This window comes from Oncorhynchus kisutch, unplaced genomic scaffold (assembly GCF_002021735.2).
Source record: "Oncorhynchus kisutch isolate 150728-3 unplaced genomic scaffold, Okis_V2 Okis02a-Okis13b_hom, whole genome shotgun sequence".
NCBI lineage: Eukaryota > Metazoa > Chordata > Actinopteri > Salmoniformes > Salmonidae > Oncorhynchus > Oncorhynchus kisutch.
This window is the reverse complement of record NW_022261979.1, coordinates 11,649,174-11,672,300: the sequence shown is the minus strand read 5'-3', so window position 1 is coordinate 11,672,300 and position 23,127 is coordinate 11,649,174. Positions and strand designations below refer to the sequence as shown.

The 23,127-nt window shown below is 39.8% G+C and overlaps 1 protein-coding gene across 1 annotated transcript in view; it reads left to right on the top strand.

Moving 5' to 3' along the window:
- LOC116359260 (CUB and sushi domain-containing protein 3-like) overlaps positions 1-23,127 on the top strand; it is a 547,528-nt gene that overhangs the window by 132,027 nt on the left and 392,374 nt on the right. The window contains 4 exon segments of the mRNA XM_031811826.1: positions 7,919-8,031; positions 11,466-11,543; positions 14,975-15,062; positions 17,439-17,563. Coding sequence (XP_031667686.1) covers positions 7,919-8,031; positions 11,466-11,543; positions 14,975-15,062; positions 17,439-17,563 — 404 coding nt within the window.

The following is a 23,127-nucleotide window of genomic DNA, read 5'->3' as shown; positions in this document are numbered from 1 at the left end:
TAGCATACTTTATATACTGTTACACACACACTTACATTAGCATACTGTTACACACACACTTACATTAGCATACTTGATATACTGATACACACACACTTACATTTGCATACTTGATATACTGATACACACACACTTACACAAGCATACTTGATTTAAAAAAATTATTTTTACCTTTATTTAACCAGGCAAGTCAGTTAAGAACAAATTCTTATTTTCAATGAACAGGCAGTTAACCCACTGTTCCTAGGCATACTCAACTAGTCTAAAGAAGGACGGTTTTATTGCTTCTTTAATCAGCAAAACTTTACGGAAAAAGCACACCATGCAATAATCTGAGTACAGCGCTCAGACAACAAAACAAGCCGTATCCATATTCATGTTGTGGAGTCGACAGAAGTCAGAAATAGCATTATAAATATTCACTTACCTTTGATGATCTTCATCAGAATGCACTCCCAGGAATCCCAGTTCCACAATAAATGTTTGTTTTGTTCGATAAAGTCCATGATTTATGTCCAAATACCTCCTTTTTGTTCGCGCGTTTAGTTCCAAAATCCAAATTCATGACGCGCAGGCCAGACGAAAAGTCAACAAATTCTATTACAGTTCGTAGAAACATGTCAAACGATGTATAGAATCAATCTTTAGGATGTTTTTAACATAAATCTTCAATAATGTTTCAACCGGAGAATTCCTTTGTCTGTAGAAATGCAATGGAAGGCAGCTAACTCGGGGGGGCGAGCCTGAGTCAATCAGCTCTTATTCCCTCATCCTTCACATTAGGAGCATCAAACAAGGTTCCAAAGACAGTTGACAGTGGAAGCCCTAGGAAGTGCAATATGACCCCATAGACACTGTATATTGGATAGGCAAACCTACAAACCTCAGATTTCCCAGATTTCTTTCTCAGGTTTTTGCCTGCCATATGAGTTCTGTTATACTCACAGACATCATTCAAACAGTTATAGAAACTTCAGAGTGTTTTCTATCCAAATCTACTAATAATATGCATATCATATAACTAGCAATGGGAAATGGTATTCTGAGAAAACATCACAAACGTTACACACACTTCATAAGTTAATGTTAGCTAGCAAGCCAGCCATCAAACTCCAGCTGACTAGCTAACAGCAAGCTTTAACTTGCAGTGACAACAACTTTCAGACAAATTTATGAAGGTATAATATCTAAATCTGTAGATTCTGACCTGTGTACATGGAAGAAAGCTTCACGGCAGACTGCATCCCGTTGGGTAAGACACCCTGTGTCGTTTCCGTTTAGTTCGCCCAGCTTATTTGGCCCGTTGTGTTCCACTGATTTCAAAACGTGTTATGAAATGAGAGAGAGAGAGTCAGCATGGCACGATCGTCATCCAGAAAGTAGTCCATCACTACTTCTTCACCACTGATGTTTGTCGATAGCGTTTGTTGATAAATTCAGAGCAGCAATGTTATTGAGAGCAGTAGCGACATATTTGCAGTTCTCCATATGGCTAACGTTATAACTCAACGTAATATCTATACAAAAACACTGTAATAGAAAGGATTATCTACGCATTACGAGCAGCTCATTTTATAGACACAAGATGCAACACCGTAGACCAATCCAAACTCATCTCTCGGCATGTCCAGCCCACTCTTTATCTCAGCCAATCATGGAGAGTGGGAAGGTTGCTCTCACTTTTTCTGTGGCTAAACCAACTAGACTTGTAAATGTAAAAATTTTATGCGTATTTACAGATTATATTCTTTTTACGTTCAAAAGGCTCTCCTGTGAAGTCGTGACTTGCGACATACACCTAGTGTATCGGGTCACATACGTAGTGTTGAAGAGGAAACAGAGAAACACTGTCAGTGTTAAAAAAAAAGACAAGAGTTTGATTGGATGGAATCTAAATACCATACAAGGATAACAGGATGAATGTCATCAAAAATGACTCGAACTCAAATGTATCGTGTCTTGACCATCGTTCATGTGATTGATGGTTATTTTTTAAATAATATAATTATTAGTTAAATTATTACTCGATTAAATTACTCATGTAACAATTCATTAAGTAGTAATCTAGGGCACCGTACATAGTAATAGTAATAATTCATTAAGTAGTATTAATTGGGGCACCGTACATAGTAATAGTATTAATTGGGGCACCGTACATAGTAATAGTAATAATTCATTAAGTAGTATTAATTGGGGCACCGTACATAGTAATAGTAATAATTCATTAAGTAGTATTAATTGGGGCACCGTACATAGTAATAGTAATAATTCATTAAGTAGTATTAATTGGGGCACCGTACATAGTAATAGTAATAATTGGGGCACCGTACATAGTAATAGTAATAATTCATTAAGTAGTATTAATTGGGGCACCGTACATAGTAATAGTAATAATTGGGGCACCGTACATAGTAATAGTAATAATTGGGGCACCGTACATAGTAATAGTAATAATTGGGGCACCGTACATAGTAATAGTAATAATTGGGGCACCGTACATAGTAATAGTAATAATTGGGGCACCGTACATAGTAATAGTAATAATTGGGGCACCGTACATAGTAATAGTAATAATTGGGGCACCGTACATAGTAATAGTAATAATTGGGGCACCGTACATAGTAATAGTATTAATTGGGGCACCGTACATAGTAATAGTAATAATTGGGGCACCGTACATAGTAATAGTAATAATTGGGGCACCGTACATAGTAATAGTAATAATTGGGGCACCGTACATAGTAATAGTATTAATTGGGGCACCGTACATAGTAATAGTAATAATTGGGGCACCGTACATAGTAATAGTAATAATTGGGGCACCGTACATAGTAATAGTAATAATTGGGGCACCGTACATAGTAATAGTAATAATTGGGGCACCGTACATAGTAATAGTAATAATTGGGGCACCGTACATAGTAATAGTAATAATTGGGGCACCGTACATAGTAATAGTAATAATTGGGGCACCGTACATAGTAATAGTAATAATTGGGGCACCGTACATAGTAATAGTAATAATTGGGGCACCGTACATAGTAATAGTAATAATTGGGGCACCGTACATAGTAATAGTAATAATTGGGGCACCGTACATAGTAATAGTAATAATTGGGGCACCGTACATAGTAATAGTATTAATTGGGGCACCGTACATAGTAATAGTAATAATTGGGGCACCGTACATAGTAATAGTAATAATTGGGGCACCACGGGACTAAACTCTAAAGATATAAATATCTCTAACATCAGTCAGTTAATTCATGAAATCTTATTTACCGTCAGTCTCGTTCTGAATGTTGTACAATCCTTGGATATCTGCACAAACCCATCAATTATTAATCAGCAATATACAAATTGGTTTAATTATTTATTTACTAACTAACTAAATAATCACACAGAATTACATAAACACACAAACAGAATAGCTTACACATTGATTACTACAGTCGTGGCCAAATGTTTTGAGAATGACACAAATATAAATTTTCACAAAGTCTGCTGCCTCAGTTTGTATGATGGCAATTTGCAGATATTCCAGAATGCCAGTAAGATTGCACCTAAATCAACCATTTATCGGATCATCAAGAACTTCAAGGAGAGCGGTGCAATTGTTGTGAAGGCTTCAGGGCGCCCAAGAAAGTCCAGCAAGCGCCAGGACCGTCTCCTAAAGTTGATTCAGCTGCGGGTTCGGGGCACCACCAGTACAGAGCTTGCTCAGGAATGGCAGGCCACACACACACATGTTTTGGTTATCCGTAAAAAAGCTTGTCCGGAGAAGAAAAGGTGAGCGCTACCATCAGTCCTGTGTCATGCCAACAGTAAAGCATCCTGAGACCATTCATGTGTGGGGTTGCTTCTCAGCCAAGGGAGTGGGCTCACTCACAATGTTGCCTAAGAACACAGCCATGAATAAAGAATGGTACCAACACATCCTCCGAGAGCAACTTCTCCCAACCACCCAGGAACAGTTTGGTGACAAACAATGCCTTTTCCAGCATGATGGAGCACCTTGCCATAAGGCAAAAGTGATAACTAAGTGGCTCGGGGAACAAAACATCAATATTTTGGGTCCGTGGCCAGGAAACTCCCCAGACCTTAAGCACTCGGGAGGGAAAAGGACATTCTCTCCTTTTGTCATAATATCTGGGCTCACGTGGGCGTGGCCACTGACTTGGTTAAGATTTTATTTGAAAAACAATTCACTCATTTAGAAGGCTAACATCACATTACATCTTCTCACAAATAGTTTCGTATTTAATCATATAAGTTCCACAACATCTAGATGTAAATCTTATCACTGGGAAATATACACATTCAGAGATACAGTTATGTTGTTCTCCTGTCCCTAGTGTCACATTGGAATAAATGATTCAGAGGAATGGGCAATAGTTTAAAAAAAATAAACCCAAATTACGGCTTACCGTGTAAAGGAACAGGGACGAAAACCAAACAATCACGTAACAAAAACACAGGGTTGAAACACAAAACAAAAGAGCGGCGAGTACCTCGAATAAATAACACACTCGCACAATGGTTAACACTACGGGACGAGACCCGTAATCATCAGCGCAATCCACAAGGGCGCCAAAGCCCAAAACAACACAGCACAGGTACTCACACGCCCCAACGGACATAGAAACAATAATCGACAGGACAACGGTGAACAAAGGGCACATATATACAAATACAATCCGTGGGCCAAGTGTGTGTAATGAAAGTTCCATCCTTGACACTTAGTTACATCACAAATTAGAAAATGAATTCGACCTGATTGTTCTCTAAGTATCCACAGACCCTTCCAATTTTTTGGGGGGAATATAGAAATATTGTTTCATTATTCAACCTTTTGATGTTACCGTACTGCAACGTCTCTCTCTCTCTCTCTGTGGTAACAAAGGGGATTTAACTTCCAGAGAGAGAGAGAGAGAGAGAGAGAGAGAGAGAGAGAGAGAGAGAGAGAGAGAGAGAGAGAGAGAGAGAGAGACAGAGAGAGAGAGAGAGAGAGAGAGAGAGAGAGAGAGAGAGAGAGAGAGAGAGAGAGAGAGAGAGAAACATGACAAATGTCTTTGGGTTGTGTTATTCAATAATTATACTGTGTAGTATTGGTAACAGTCTGATATATCTCGGGATCAGTGTATTTATTGGAATTTTTCACATAGGTTATTCTAACATGATGATTGATATGATTACAGCAGCTGTAGGAACAGGCTTGTCATCGTGTTACTGTAACCTATGATTACAGCAGCTGTAGGAACAGGCTTGTCATCGTGTTACTGTAACCTATGATTACAGCAGCTGTAGGAACAGGCTTGTCATCGTGTTACTGTAACCTATGATTACAGCAGCTGTAGGAACAGGCTTGTCATCGTGTTACTGTAACCTATGATTACAGCAGCTGTAGGAACAGGCTTGTCATCGTGTTACTGTAACCTATGATTACAGCAGCTGTAGGAACAGGCTTGTCATCGTGTTACTGTAACATGTGATTACAGCAGCTGTAGGAACAGGCTTGTCATCGTGTTACCGTAACATGTGACTACAGCAGCTGTAGGAACAGGCTTGTCATCGTGTTACCGTAACATATGTTTACAATAACAAGGCAGACTAATGCTGATATAAACATTTACTTACTATGGCTGAGAGATGTGGTTGTTTCCACTAGCCACCTCAATAAGATGAACGCACTTGACTGTAAGTCGCTCTGGAAAGAAAGCTTCTGCTAAATGAATAAAATGACAAGGTATTATGGCGCTGTACACCGTTGAAAAACACCTCAAAATGCCAAGTGTATTATCTGACCAAACCAAAGTCCCTTCCCACCTCAGAAACACTGATTTACATCCTTCCTGTTGCACCATTTGTTATCTATCCCTCGTTATTTATTTTTTATTTATTTAAGTCTTGTCAGTCGAGAATAAATTCTTATTTTCAATGACTCCCTACTCCGGCCAAACACAGACAGCGCTGGACCCTGCCCTATGGGACTCCCCAATCATGGCCGGTTGTGATACAGCCTGGAATCGAACCAGGGTCTGTAGTGACGCCTCTAGCACTGATATACAGTACCTTAGACCGCTGCGCCACTCGGGAGCCCGAAATTGACTGTTCGACCTGTCCAGAACCTTGTTTAATAGCTGTGTGTTGTATTGACTGTTTGACCTGTCTAAAACCTTGTTTAATAGCTGTGTGTTGGTTTTGTATTGTGTTGCATTGACTGTGTGTGAAGCTGAGGAGAGGCGGGGAAGGAGAGAGGGAGGGATGCAGGCAGGCAGGCGGGGAGGGAGATATGTTCCCTATATAGTGTGGTTCTGGTTCTGGCCCTGTGGGCCCTGGTTATAGTAGTGCAGTATGTTCCCTATATAGTGTGGTTCTGGCCCTGTGGGGAGGGGGGGGGGCGGACTGGGGGAGGTTTTTAGGTGGATTCATTTTCAGAGCAGTTCAGCTGTGTGATGTTCCTACCAGTCATTACTGTGATGTTCCTACCAGTCATAACTGTGATGTTCATACTAGTCATAACTGTGATTTTCATACCAGACATTACTGTGATGTTCCTACCAGACATAACTGTGATGTTCCTACCAGTAATTACAGTCTGCAGTTGTGTGATGTTTCTACCAGTCATTACTGTGATGTTCATACCAGTCATTACTGTGATGTTCCTACCAGTCATTACTGTGATGATCCTACCAGACATTACTGTGATGTTCCTACCAGTCATAACTGTTCCTACCAGACATGACTGTGATGTTCCTACCAGACATTACTGTTCCTACCAGACATTACTGTGATGTTCATACCAGTCATAACTGTTCCTACCAGACATTACTGTGATGTTCCTACCAGTCATTACAAAACTACTGGAGCCTTTAAGCTGCTCTGCTCAGGGAGGTCTCTAAAAACCTCTCATTTTAATATTCTCTAAAAATATGATCTTGTTTTGATCTTATAGACTACAGCAGCTGTGTGTGATAACCATGTTGTTATAGACTACAGCATCTGTGTGTGATAACCATGTACTATATCAGCTGTGTGTGATAACCATGTTGTTATAGACTATATCAGCTGTGTCTGATAACCATGTTGTTATAGACTACAGCAGCTGTGTGTGATAACCCTGTTGTTATAGACTATAACAGCTGTGTGTGATAACCATGTTGTTATAGACTATATCAGCTGTGTCTGATAACCATGTTGTTATAGACTATAACAGCTGTGTGTGATAACCATGTTGTTATAGACTATAAGAGCTGTGTGTGATAACCATGTTGTTATAGACTATAAGAGCTGTGTCTGATAACCATGTTGTTATAGACTATATCAGCTGGGTGTGATAACCATGTTGTTATAGACTATATCAGCGGTGTCTGATAACCCTGTTGTTATAGACTATAACAGCTGTGTGTGATAACCATGTTGTTATAGACTATATCAGCTGTGTGTGATAACCATGTTGTTATAGACTACATCAGCTGTGTGTGATAACCCTGTTGTTATAGACTATATCAGCTGTGTGTGATAACCCTGTTGTTATAGACTATATCAGCTGTGTGTGATAACCATGTTGTTATAGACTATATCAGCTGTGTCTGATAACCCTGTTGTTATAGACTATATCAGCTGTGTCTGATAACCCTGTTGTTATAGACTATATCAGCTGTGTGTGATAACCATGTTGTTATAGACTATATCAGCTGTGTGTGATAACCATGTTGTTATAGACTACAGCAGCGGTGTCTTATAACCATGTTCTTTAGATAGCAGATACTGGTTGTTCTCTTTCTCTTCTTGTCCTTGAAGTAACAGCGGTCTGGTACATGTGGAGAAACAGATTGTCTGGAACATTACAGACATGACAGGTGATTGAATCAGTCAGATGACAGAGGCTGTTATATGTCTGTATCTTTACCTGCAGGTTATCTGGTGTGAATATTCCAGCGCCCGTCATCAGCAACAACAACTGGCTAAGACTCCATTTTGTGACCGATAGGAATCATCTGCATAAAGGATTCACACTTCAGTATCAAGGTAAGACACAATCAACCAATCACACTTCAGTATCAATGTAAGACACAGTCAACCAATTACACTTCAGTATCAAGGTAAGACACAATCAACCAATCACACTTCAGTATCAAGGTAAGACACAATCAACCAATCACACTTCAGTATCAAGGTAAGACACAATCAACCAATCACACTTCAGTATCAAGGTAAGACACAATCAACCGATTATTGAATGAATTCATTGTCACATTTGATAACCATAAAATGTTTTTTTTTTCACCTGAAAGTCTTTGTAGTTGGATAACAACCAGAAGGGGCAAGGAGGACCAAGGAACTCTTTATACAATTACCTGACTATTTTTGTGTTGCCATGTTCAACAGGTCCTCCTTGTTCTTTGATACCTAATAAGCCCTAATAACCACTAATAACCACTCATAACCCCTAATAACCACCATTAGCCCCTAATAACCACCATTATCCCTAATAACCACTCATAACCCCTTATTTTTTATTTTTTAAATGTATTTGACCTTTATTTAACCAGGCAAGTCAGTTCAGAACAAATTCTTATTTCCAATGACGGCCTAGGAACAGTGGGTTAACTGCTAATAACCACTCATAACCATTAATAACCACTCATAACCCCTAATAACTACTAATAACCTCTAATAACCACTAATAACCCCTAATAACCACTCATAACCCCTTATGACCACTTATAACCCCTGATAACCACTTATAACCCCTGATCACCCCTGATAATCCCATTTAACCACTCATAACTCCTTATAACCACTCATAACCCCTGATAACCACTTATAACCCTGATAACCCCTGATAACCCCAGATAACCACTCATAACCCCTTATAACCACTCATAACCCCTTATAACCACTCATAACCCCTTATAACCACTCATAACCCATAATAACCCCTCATAACCCCTAATAACCCCTCATAACCCCTTATAACCACTCGAGAACCCCTGATAACCACCCATAACCCCTAATAACCCAATATAACCACTTATAACCACTCATAACCCCTTACCAAAGAGTACTTTCTACCTACTACTTTTCTGATGATCTCATGTATCCGTGCAGCATTTCATCCTCATCTTGTCTACTGATCAGTAACCAGTTCCATTCACTCTTCTCTGATTGGTTAAAGACCAATGATGTCTTTGTTCTAGTTGTAATCCCTCCAGACCAATGGCCCCGCCCCCCCATCCCCCTGATTGGTCAAATTGTTACAGGTGTACTGCAGAGCCAGACAGAGTTCTATAATACATTACCTTCCCATTCTCCCTTTACCAGGACTTTGAAGATCGTGTTTATAAAGCAGCCTATCAGCTAGCCAGCCAATCCAGGCCATACGTGAACAACCATTTTCTCAATGAAGGTGTTTGGCTGTAGTGCATATAGTGCACTACTTTTAACCAGATCCCCTGATTGTATGATTGTATGTCGCAAAGACATTTCCCCCGGTGACAGTTTTCGGTTGTATCTGATAATTCATTGCACCCACTTGGCTTCCTGCGTTCTAATCAGTCCCTGATTAGAGGGGCACAATGAAAGCAAGGCTGCGGCCCTGTCTTGGAGGGTTTCTAAGGGGTTGTTTTCTGATTCATCCTTTTATATTATATTCTATTCATTCATATTCATAAAAAGGTATATCGGTTTGGATTCAATTGGAAACCTTTTCACCCCCTGTGAACACGTCAGTTGCAAAGACAATCAATCTAATACATTTTGTTATGGAATTGATCAATGAAGTTATGGTCATGCCACTGAAATGACACCCTATTCTGTTTGTAGCAGGGATAATGGCTCACTATTCTGTTTGTAGCAGGGGTGATGGCTCACTCTTCTGTTTGTAGCAGGGGTGATGGCTCACTCTTCTGTTTGTAGCAGGGGTGATGGCTCACTATTCTGTTTGTAGCAAGGGTAATGGCTCAGTCTTCTGTTTGTAGCAGGGGTAATGGCTCACTCTTCTGTATGTAGCAGGGGTGATGGCTCCCTCTTCTGTATGTAGCAGGGGTGATGGCTCACTCTTCTGTTTGTAGCAGGGGTAATGGCTCACTCTTCTGTTTGTAGCAGGGGTAATGGCTCACTATTCTGTTTGTAGCAGGGGTGATGGCTCACTCTTCTGTTTGTAGCAGGGGTAATGGCTCACTCTTCTGTATGTAGCAGGGGTGATGGCTCCCTCTTCTGTATGTAGCAGGGGTGATGGATCACTCTTCTGTTTGTAGCAGGGGTAATGGCTCACTCTTCTGTTTGTAGCAGGGGTAATGGCTCACTATTCTGTTTGTAGCAGGGGTGATGGCTCACTCTTCTGTTTGTAGCAGGGGTGATGGCTCAGTCTTCTGTTTGTAGCAGGGGTGATGGCTCACTCTTCTGTTTGTAGCAGGGGTAATGGCTCACTCTTCTGTTTGTAGCAGGGGTGATGGCTCACTCTTCTGTTTGTAGCAGGGGTAATGGCTCACTCTTCTGTTTGTAGCAGGGGTAATGGCTCACTCTTCTGTTTGTAGCAGGGGTAATGGCTCACTCTTCTGTTTGTAGCAGGGGTAATGGCTCACTCTTCTGTTTGTAGCAGGGGTAATGGCTTACTCTTCTGTATGTAGCAGGGGTGATGGCTCACTCTTCTGTATGTAGCAGGGGTGATGGCTCACTATTCTGTTTGTAGCAAGGGTAATGGCTCACTCTTCTGTTTGTAGCAGGGGTAATGGCTCACTCTTCAGTATGTAGCAGGTGTAATGGCTCACTCTTCTGTATGTAGCAGGGGTGATGGCTCCCTCTTCTGTATGTAGCAGGGGTGATGGCTCACTCTTCTGTTTGTAGCAGGGGTAATGGCTCACTCTTCTGTTTGTAGCAGGGGTAATGGCTCACTATTCTGTTTGTAGCAGGGGTGATGGCTCACTCTTCTGTTTGTAGCAGGGGTGATGGCTCAGTCTTCTGTTTGTAGCAGGGGTGATGGCTCACTCTTCTGTTTGTAGCAGGGGTAATGGCTCACTCTTCTGTTTGTAGCAGGGGTGATGGCTCACTCTTCTGTTTGTAGCAGGGGTAATGGCTCACTCTTCTGTTTGTAGCAGGGGTAATGGCTCACTCTTCTGTTTGTAGCAGGGGTAATGGCTCACTCTTCTGTTTGTAGCAGGGGTAATGGCTCACTCTTCTGTATGTAGCAGGGGTGATGGCTCACTCTTCTGTATGTAGCAGGGGTGATGGCTCACTCTTCTGTTTGTAGCAGGGGTAATGGCTCACTATTCTGTATGTAGCTGGGGTAATGGCTCACTTTTCTAAAACAAATATGAATCCGATAGCAATTATTCATGATGTTCGTTCCTCATAAGGGGCTATGTGTTATTACTGAACTAAAACCGCCACTGTGTCTTCCTCTTATCTAATGCCGGAACTTTCTTTTATCTAATACCATTGTTTTTATTGCTCTCATCCAGTGAAAAGCTCTGGTGAGCTGAAATCCAGAGGAGTAAAGTTACTACCGGGAAAGGACAACAATAACAAATTGTCTTTGAGTAAGTTTCCTGTTTATCTTTATGCTAATCATTTACTGTGTGTGTTTGTGTCTGGGCTATTTGCTTGTTTGAGACGGGGTGGGTCTTTGTTTTAAGCTGGGGCGTTTAGCTACACTCATAGAGAAAAGGGTTCCAAAAGTTTTTGGGGGCTGTCCCCATAGGAGAACCCTTTTGGTTCCAGATAGAACCCCTTTGGTTCCAGATAGAACCCTTTTTGGTTCCATGTAGAACCCTTTTTGGTTCCAGGTAGAACCCTTTTTGGTTCCAGGTAGAATTATTTTGGGTTCCATGTAGAACCCTCTGTGTTAAGGGTTCTACATGGAACTCAAAAGGAATCGCTGAAGTTCAGTCCTTTGTCTTTTTTAACAAACGTAATGCCCCCCAGTGCTCTGTGGGAAATGGGCTCTGTCAAGCTACGCTGTATACCCATGTGGAAAAGAGTCATGAAAAACAAATAAGAATCTTGTATTATTTGTCGAAAGATCTAATAAGCCATCTAATAAGGATCTGGTAAAAGTGTGTGTTTTACAGTACCTTATACTGTATGTTAGTGGTATATCTGTATATACAGTAGATTGTGTGTTTTACAGTACCTTATACTGTATGTTAGTGGTATATTTGTATATACAGTAGATTGTGTGTTTTACTGTATGTTAGTGGTATATCTGTATATACAGTAGATTGTGTGTTTTACAGTACCTTATACTGTATGTTAGTGGTATATTTGTATATACAGTAGATTGTGTGTTTTACTGTATGTTAGTGGTATATCTGTATATACAGTAGATTGTGTGTTTTACAGTACCTTATACTGTATGTTAGTGGTATATCTGTATATACAGTAGATTGTGTGTTTTACAGTACCTTATACTGTATGTTAGTGGTATATCTGTATATACAGTAGATTGTGTGTTTTACTGTACCTTATACTGTATGTTAGTGGTATATCTGTATATACAGTAGATTGTGTGTTTTACAGTACCTTATACTGTATGTTAGTGGTATATCTGTATATACAGTAGATTGTGTGTTTTACAGTACCTTATACTGTATGTTAGTGGTATATCTGTATATACAGTAGATTGTGTGTTTTACAGTACCTTATACTGTATGTTAGTGGTATATCTGTATATACAGTAGATTGTGTGTTTTATAGCACCTTATACTGTATGTTAGTGGTATATCTGTATATACAGTAGATTGTGTGTTTTACAGTACCTTATACTGTATGTTAGTGGTATATCTGTATATACAGTAGATTGTGTGTTTTACAGTACCTTATACTGTATGTTAGTGGTATATCTGTATATACAGTAGATTGTGTGTTTTACAGTACCTTATACTGTATGTTAGTGGTATATCTGTATATACAGTAGATTGTGTGTTTTACAGTACCTTATACTGTATGTTAGTGGTATATCTGTATATACAGTAGATTGTGTGTTTTACAGTACCTTATACTGTATGTTAGTGGTATATCTGTATATACAGTAGATTGTGTGTTTTACAGTACCTTATACTGTATGTTAGTGGTATATCTGTATATACAGTAGATTGTGTGTTTTACAGTACCTTATACTGTATGTTAGTGGTATATCTGTATATACAGTAGATTGTGTGTTTTACAGTACCTTATACTGTATGTTAGTGGTATATCTGTATATACAGTAGATTGTGTGTTTTACAGTACCTTATACTGTATGTTAGTGGTATATCTGTATATACAGTAGATTGTGTGTTTTACAGTACCTTATACTGTATGTTAGTGGTATATCTGTATATACAGTAGATTGTGTGTTTTACAGTACCTTATACTGTATGTTAGTGGTATATCTGTATATACAGTAGATTGTGTGTTTTACAGTACCTTATACTGTATGTTAGTGGTATATCTGTATATACAGTAGATTGTGTGTTTTACAGTACCTTATACTGTATGTTAGTGGTATATCTGTATATACAGTAGATTGTGTGTTTTACTGTATGTTAGTGGTATATCTGTATATACAGTAGATTGTGTGTTTTACAGCACCTTATACTGTATGTTAGTGGTATATCTGTATATACAGTAGATTGTGTGTTTTACAGTACCTTATACTGTATGTTAGTGGTATATCTGTATATACAGTAGATTGTGTGTTTTACAGTACCTTATACTGTATGTTAGTGGTATATCTGTATATACAGTAGATTGTGTGTTTTATAGCACCTTATACTGTATGTTAGTGGTATATCTGTATATACAGTAGATTGTGTGTTTTACAGTACCTTATACTGTATGTTAGTGGTATATCTGTATATACAGTAGATTGTGTGTTTTACAGTACCTTATACTGTATGTTAGTGGTATATCTGTATATACAGTAGATTGTGTGTTTTACAGTACCTTATACTGTATGTTAGTGGTATATCTGTATATACAGTAGATTGTGTGTTTTACAGTACCTTATACTGTATGTTAGTGGTATATTTGTATATACAGTAGATTGTGTGTTTTACTGTATGTTAGTGGTATATTTGTATATACAGTAGATTGTGTGTTTTACTGTATGTTAGTGGTATATCTGTATATACAGTAGATTGTGTGTTTTACAGCACCTTATACTGTATGTTAGTGGTATATCTGTATATACAGTAGATTGTGTGTTTTACTGTATGTTAGTGGTATATCTGTATATACAGTAGATTGTGTGTTTTACAGCACCTTATACTGTATGTTAGTGGTATATCTGTATATACAGTAGATTGTGTGTTTTACTGTATGTTAGTGGTATATCTGTATATACAGTAGATTGTGTGTTTTACTGTATGTTAGTGGTATATTTGTATATATATATTCTATAGTGAATCAACAAGCCTGATAACCAGTAACATTGTGTTTCTATAGTGAATCAAGAAGCCTGATAACCAGTAACATTGTGTTTCTACCTGATTGGTGTGTATCTATAGTGAATCAATTAGCCTGATAACCAGTAACATTGTGTTTCTATAGTGAATCAAGAAGCCTGATAACCAGTAACATTGTGTTTCTACCTGATTGGTGTGTATCTATAGTGAATCAACAAGCCTGATAACCAGTAACATTGTGTTTCTATAGTGAATCAACAAGCCTGATAACCAGTAACATTGTGTTTCTACCTGATTGGTGTGTATCTATAGTGAATCAATAAGCCTGATCAACAGTAACATTGTGTTTCTACCTGATTGGTGTGTATCTATAGTGAATCAATTAGCCTGATAACCAGTAACATTGTGTTTTTATAGTGAATCAATAAGCCTGATCAACAGTAACATTGTGTTTCTACCTGATTGGTGTGTATCTATAGTGAATCAATTAGCCTGATAACCAGTAACATTGTGTTTCTACCTGATTGGTGTGTATCTATAGTGAATCAATAAGCCTGTTTCTACCTGTTGTTTTGTTCCTACAGTGAACGAAGGAGGAATTAAACAGCTGTCCAATTATTGCCCGGATCCGGGGGAACCTGAGAACGGCAAACGCCGAGGCTCTGACTTCAGGTGAGCTCGTCCGTAACTAAACATGCCTGTCTACCTACCTCACCTGGGCCTGTCTACCTACCTCACCTGGGCCTGTCTACCTACCTCACCTGGGCCTGTGTCCTAAATGTGCCCTGGTCAGTCCTACCTCACATGGGCCTGTCTACCTACCTCACCTGGGCCTGTGTTCTAAATGGGCCCTGGTCAGACCTACCTCACATGGGCCTGTCTACCTACCTCACCTAGGCCTGTGTCCTAAATGGGCCCTGGTCAGACCTACCTCACATGGGCCTGTGTTCTAATTGGGCCCTGGTCAGACCTACCTCACATGGGCCTGTGTCCTAAATGGGCCCTGGTCAGACCTAGCTCACATGGGCCTGTGTCCTAAATGGGCCCTGGTCAGACCTACCTCACATGGGCCTGTGTTCTAAATGGGCCCTGGTCAGACCTACCTCACATGGGCCTGTGTTCTAAATGGGCCCTGGTCAGACCTACCTCACCTAGGCCTGTGTCCTAAATGGGCCCTGGTCAGACCTACCTCACATGGGCCTGTGTCCTAAATGGGCCCTGGTCAGACCTACCTCACATGGGCCTGTGTTCTAAATGGGCCCTGGTCAGACCTACCTCACCTAGGCCTGTGTCCTAAATGGGCCCTGGTCAGTCCTACCTCACATGGGCCTGTGTCCTAAATGGGCCCTGGTCAGACCTACCTCACCTGGGCCTGTGTCCTAAATGGGTCCTGGTCAGAAGTAGTTCACTGTATGGAAAATATGATGCCCTCAGTTGGACTATAATACATCCTCTAGACTACAGACCCTGGTAAATAAGAGACTAAACTAGATGGCTTCAGTCCATAATATGTCCTCAGCCATCTGTCCATAGTATGTCCTCAGTCCATCTGTCCATAATATGTCCTCAGTCCATAATATTTCCTCAGTCCATCTGTCCATAATATGCCCTCAGTCCATCTGTCCATAATATGCCCTCAGTCCATCTGTCCATAATATGTCCTCAGTCCATCTGTCCATAATATGACCTCAGTTCATCTGTCCATAATATGTTCTCAGTCCATCTGTCCATAATATGCCCTCAGTCCATCTGTCCATAATATGACCTCAGTCCATCTGTCCATAATATGTCCTCAGTCCATCTGTCCATAGTATGTCCTCAGTCCATCTGTTCGTAATATGTCCTCAGTCCATCTGTCCATAATATGTCCTCAGTCCATCTGTCCATAGTATGTCCTCAGTCCATCTGTCCATAATATGTCCTCAGTGCATCTGTCCATAGTTTGTCCTCAGTCCATCTGTCCATAATATGTCCTCAGACCATCTGTCCATAATATGTCCTTAGTCCATCTGTCATAGTATGTCCTCAGTCCATCTGTCCATAATATGTCCTCAGTCCATCTGTCCATAATATGTCCTCAGTGCATCTGTCCATAGTATGTCCTCAGTCCATCTGTCCATAATATGTCCTCAGTCCATCTGTCCATAATATGTCCTCAGTGCATCTGTCCATAGTATGTCCTCAGTCCATCTGTCCATAATATGTCCTCAGACCATCTGTCCATAATATGTCCTTAGTCCATCTGTCATAGTATGTCCTCAGTCCATCTGTCCATAATATGTCCTCAGTCCATCTGTCCATAGTATGTCCTCAGTCCATCTGTCCATAGTATGTCCTCAGTCCATCTGTCCATAATATGTCCTCAGTCCATCTTTCCATATGTCCTCAGTCCATCTGTCCATAATATGTCCTCAGTCCATCTGTCCATAATATTTCCTCAGTCCATCTGTCCATAATATGTCCTCAGTCTTCTGTCCATAATATGTCCTCAGTCCATAATATGTCCTCAGTGTATCTGTCCATAATATGCCCTCAGGTCATCTGTCCATAATATGTCCTCAGTCCATCTGTCCATAGTATGTCCTCAGTCCATCTGCCCATAATATGTCCTCAGTCCATCTGTCCATAATATGTCCTCAGTCCATCTGTCCATAGTATGTCCTCAGTCCATCTGTCCATAATATGTCCTCAGTCCATCTGTCCATAATATGTCCTCAGTCCATCTGTCCATAGTATGTCCATCTGTCGATGGGAGCTAGACTGTGTGGGAGGAGCTAGACTGTGTGGGTGGAGCCAGACTGGGTGGGTGGAGCTAGACTGTGTGGGAGGAGCTAGACTGGGTGGGTGGAGCTAGACGGTGTGGGTGGAGCTAGACTGTGTGGGTGGAACTAGACTGGGTGGGTGGAGCTAGACTGGGTGGGTGGAGCTAGACTGTGTGGGAGGAGCTAGACTGGGTGGGTGGAGCTAGACTGTGTGGGTGGAGCTCCTCTCAACCTTTTTCTTCTAAAGACTTCCTTTATTACATGAATGTGTTGTTATCATTTCAAGCATTGGAGCGACGGCTCAGTTTACCTGTGATGAGGACCATGTGCTGCAGGGCTCCAAAACCATCACCTGTCAGAGGGTGGCTGAGGTGTTCGCTGCCTGGAGCGACCACAGACCTGTCTGTAAAGGTGAGGCCCTCTTCCGGGTACATCTAATATAGATACATGCTGCCTGGAGAGACCACAGACCTGTCTGTAAAGGTGAGGCCCTCTTCCGGGTACATCTAATATAGATACATGCTGCCTGGAGAGACCACAGACCTGTCTGTAAAGGTGAGGCCCTCTTCCAGGCACATCTAATATAGATACTCGCTGCCTGGAGCGACCACAGACCTGTCTGTAAAGGTGAGGCCCTCTTCCGGGTACATCTAATATAGATACATGCTGCCTGGAGAGACCACAGACCTGTCTGTAAAGGTGAGGCCCTCTTCCAGGCACATCTAATATAGATACTCGCTGCCTGGAGCGACCACAGACCTGTCTGTAAAGGTGAGGCCCTCTTCCGGGTACATCTAATATAGATACACGCTGCCTGGAGCGACCACAGACCTGTCTGTAAAGGTGAGGCCCTCTTCCGGGTACATCTAATATAGATAACTGCTTTGATTAAACCAGGGCCTGTGGATATATGCAGATTCTAATGGTCAAGCCTTTACCTCTGTTTAATATTGTACGATAGCAGAGAATATTACACAGGCAAGGTATTATTCCCACTCTGCATTTAAACATCTCACTCCTATCTCTTGTTTCAGTTAAAGAGCTGCAGGACATTGACTAAACATGACATATTCTAGTATCCCATTTAAACATCTCACTCCTGTCTCTTGTTTCAGTTAAAGAGCTGCAGGACATTGACTAAACATGACATATTCTAGTATCCCATTTAAACATCTCACTCCTGTCTCTTGTTTCAGTTAAAGAGCTGCAGGACATTGACTAAACATGACATATTCTAGTATCCCGTTTAAACATCTCACTCCTATCTCTTGTTTCAGTTAAAGAGCTGCAGGACATTGACTAAACATGACATATTCTAGTATCCCGTTTAAACATCTCACTCCTATCTCTTGTTTCAGTTAAAGAGCTGCAGGACATTGACTGAACATGACATATTCTAGTATCCCATTTAAACATCTCACTCCTTTCTCTTGTTTCAGTTAAAGAGCTGCAGGACATTGACTAAACATGACATATTCTAGTATCCCATTTAAACATCTCACTCCTATCTCTTGTTTCAGTTAAAGAGCTGCAGGACATTGACTAAACATGACATATTCTAGTATCCCATTTAAACATCTCACTCCTGTCTCTTGTTTCAGTTAAAGAGCTGCAGGACATTGACTAAACATGACATATTCTAGTATCCCGTTTAAACATCTCACTCCTATCTCTTGTTTCAGTTAAAGAGCTGCAGGACATTGACTAAACATGACATATTCTAGTATCCCATTTAAACATCTCACTCCTTTCTCTTGTTTCAGTTAAAGAGCTGCAGGACATTGACTAAACATGACATATTCTAGTATCCCGTTTAAACATCTCACTCTCCTGTCTCTTGTTTCAGTTAAAGAGCTGCAGGACATTGACTAAACATGACATATTCTAGTATCCCATTTAAACATCTCACTCCTTTCTCTTGTTTCAGTTAAAGAGCTGCAGGACATTGACTAAACATGACATATTCTAGTATCCCATTTAAACATCTCACTCCTTTCTCTTGTTTCAGTTAAAGAGCTGCAGGACATTGACTAAACATGACATATTCTAGTATCCCATTTAAACATCTCACTCCTGTCTCTTGTTTCAGTTAAAGAACTGCAGGACATTGACTAAACATGACATATTCTAGTATCCCATTTAAACATCTCACTCCTTTCTCTTGTTTCAGTTAAAGAGCTGCAGGACATTGACTAAACATGACATATTCTAGTATCCCATTTAAACATCTCACTCCTGTCTCTTGTTTCAGTTAAAGAACTGCAGGACATTGACTAAACATGACATATTCTAGTATCCCGTTTAAACATCTCACTCCTTTCTCTTGTTTCAGTTAAAGAGCTGCAGGACATTGACTAAACATGACATATTCTAGTATCCCATTTAAACATCTCACTCCTTTCTCTTGTTTCAGTTAAAGAGCTGCAGGACATTGACTAAACATGACATATTCTAGTATCCCATTTAAACATCTCACTCCTGTCTCTTGTTTCAGTTAAAGAGCTGCAGGACATTGACTAAACATGACATATTCTAGTATCCCATTTAAACATCTCACTCCTATCTCTTGTTTCAGTTAAAGAGCTGCAGGACATTGACTAAACATGACATATTCTAGTATCCCATTTAAACATCTCACTCCTGTCTCTTGTTTCAGTTAAAGAGCTGCAGGACATTGACTAAACATGACATATTCTAGTATCCCATTTAAACATTTCACTCCTGTCTCTTGTTTCAGTTAAAGAGCTGCAGGACATTGACTAAACATGACATCATCTAGTATCCCATTTAAACATCTCACTCCTGTCTCTTGTTTCAGTTAAAGAGCTGCAGGACATTGACTAAACATGACATATTCTAGTATCCCATTTAAACATCTCACTCCTGTCTCTTGTTTCAGTTAAAGAGCTGCAGGACATTGACTAAACATGACATATTCTAGTATCCCGTTTAAACATCTCACTCCTATCTCTTGTTTCAGTTAAAGAGCTGCAGGACATTGACTAAACATGACATATTCTAGTATCCCATTTAAACATCTCACTCCTATCTCTTGTTTCAGTTAAAGAACTGCAGGACATTGACTAAACATGACATATTCTAGTATCCCATTTAAACATCTCACTCCTATCTCTTGTTTCAGTTAAAGAGCTGCAGGACATTGACTAAACATGACATATTCTAGTATCCCATTTAAACATCTCACTCCTGTCTCTTGTTTCAGTTAAAGAGCTGCAGGACATTGACTAAACATGACATATTCTAGTATCCCATTTAAACATCTCACTCCTGTCTCTTGTTTCAGTTAAAGAGCTGCAGGACATTGACTAAACATGACATATTCTAGTATCCCGTTTAAACATCTCACTCCTATCTCTTGTTTCAGTTAAAGAGCTGCAGGACATTGACTAAACATGACATATTCTAGTATCCCGTTTAAACATCTCACTCCTATCTCTTGTTTCAGTTAAAGAGCTGCAGGACATTGACTGAACATGACATATTCTAGTATCCCATTTAAACATCTCACTCCTTTCTCTTGTTTCAGTTAAAGAGCTGCAGGACATTGAATAAACATGACATATTCTAGTATCCCATTTAAACATCTCACTCCTATCTCTTGTTTCAGTTAAAGAGCTGCAGGACATTGACTAAACATGACATATTCTAGTATCCCATTTAAACATCTCACTCCTGTCTCTTGTTTCAGTTAAAGAGCTGCAGGACATTGACTAAACATGACATATTCTAGTATCCCGTTTAAACATCTCACTCCTATCTCTTGTTTCAGTTAAAGAGCTGCAGGACATTGACTAAACATGACATATTCTAGTATCCCATTTAAACATCTCACTCCTTTCTCTTGTTTCAGTTAAAGAGCTGCAGGACATTGACTAAACATGACATATTCTAGTATCCCGTTTAAACATCTCACTCTCCTGTCTCTTGTTTCAGTTAAAGAGCTGCAGGACATTGACTAAACATGACATATTCTAGTATCCCATTTAAACATCTCACTCCTTTCTCTTGTTTCAGTTAAAGAGCTGCAGGACATTGACTAAACATGACATATTCTAGTATCCCATTTAAACATCTCACTCCTTTCTCTTGTTTCAGTTAAAGAGCTGCAGGACATTGACTAAACATGACATATTCTAGTATCCCATTTAAACATCTCACTCCTGTCTCTTGTTTCAGTTAAAGAACTGCAGGACATTGACTAAACATGACATATTCTAGTATCCCATTTAAACATCTCACTCCTTTCTCTTGTTTCAGTTAAAGAGCTGCAGGACATTGACTAAACATGACATATTCTAGTATCCCATTTAAACATCTCACTCCTGTCTCTTGTTTCAGTTAAAGAACTGCAGGACATTGACTAAACATGACATATTCTAGTATCCCGTTTAAACATCTCACTCCTTTCTCTTGTTTCAGTTAAAGAGCTGCAGGACATTGACTAAACATGACATATTCTAGTATCCCATTTAAACATCTCACTCCTTTCTCTTGTTTCAGTTAAAGAGCTGCAGGACATTGACTAAACATGACATATTCTAGTATCCCATTTAAACATCTCACTCCTGTCTCTTGTTTCAGTTAAAGAGCTGCAGGACATTGACTAAACATGACATATTCTAGTATCCCATTTAAACATCTCACTCCTATCTCTTGTTTCAGTTAAAGAGCTGCAGGACATTGACTAAACATGACATATTCTAGTATCCCATTTAAACATCTCACTCCTGTCTCTTGTTTCAGTTAAAGAGCTGCAGGACATTGACTAAACATGACATATTCTAGTATCCCATTTAAACATCTCACTCCTGTCTCTTGTTTCAGTTAAAGAGCTGCAGGACATTGACTAAACATGACATATTCTAGTATCCCATTTAAACATCTCACTCCTGTCTCTTGTTTCAGTTAAAGAGCTGCAGGACATTGACTAAACATGACATATTCTAGTATCCCGTTTAAACATCTCACTCCTATCTCTTGTTTCAGTTAAAGAGCTGCAGGACATTGACTAAACATGACATATTCTAGTATCCCATTTAAACATCTCACTCCTATCTCTTGTTTCAGTTAAAGAACTGCAGGACATTGACTAAACATGACATATTCTAGTATCCCATTTAAACATCTCACTCCTATCTCTTGTTTCAGTTAAAGAGCTGCAGGACATTGACTAAACATGACATATTCTAGTATCCCATTTAAACATCTCACTCCTATCTCTTGTTTCAGTTAAAGAGCTGCAGGACATTGACTAAACATGACATATTCTAGTATCCCGTTTAAACATCTCACTCCTGTCTCTTGTTTCAGTTAAAGAGCTGCAGGACATTGACTAAACATGACATATTCTAGTATCCCATTTAAACATCTCACTCCTGTCTCTTGTTTCAGTTAAAGAGCTGCAGGACATTGACTAAACATGACATATTCTAGTATCCCATTTAAACATCTCACTCCTGTCTCTTGTTTCAGTTAAAGAGCTGCAGGACATTGACTAAACATGACATATTCTAGTATCCCGTTTAAACATCTCACTCTCCTGTCTCTTGTTTCAGTTAAAGAGCTGCAGGACATTGACTAAACATGACATATTCTAGTATCCCGTTTAAACATCTCACTCCTTTCTCTTGTTTCAGTTAAAGAGCCTTTATTTAACTTGACAATTTAGTTAAGAACAAAATATTATTTACAATGACGGCCTACCAAAAGGCAAAAGGCCTCCTGCGGGGACGGGGGATAAAAAATAAAGTAAATAAAATATAGGACAAAAACAGAGACAACACAACACTACATAAAGAGAGACAACACTACACTACATAAAGAGAGACAACACAACACTACATAAAGAGAGACAACACAACACTACATAAAGAGAGACAACACAACACTACATAAACAGAGACAACACAACACTACATAAAGAGAGACAACACAACACTACATAAAGAGAGACA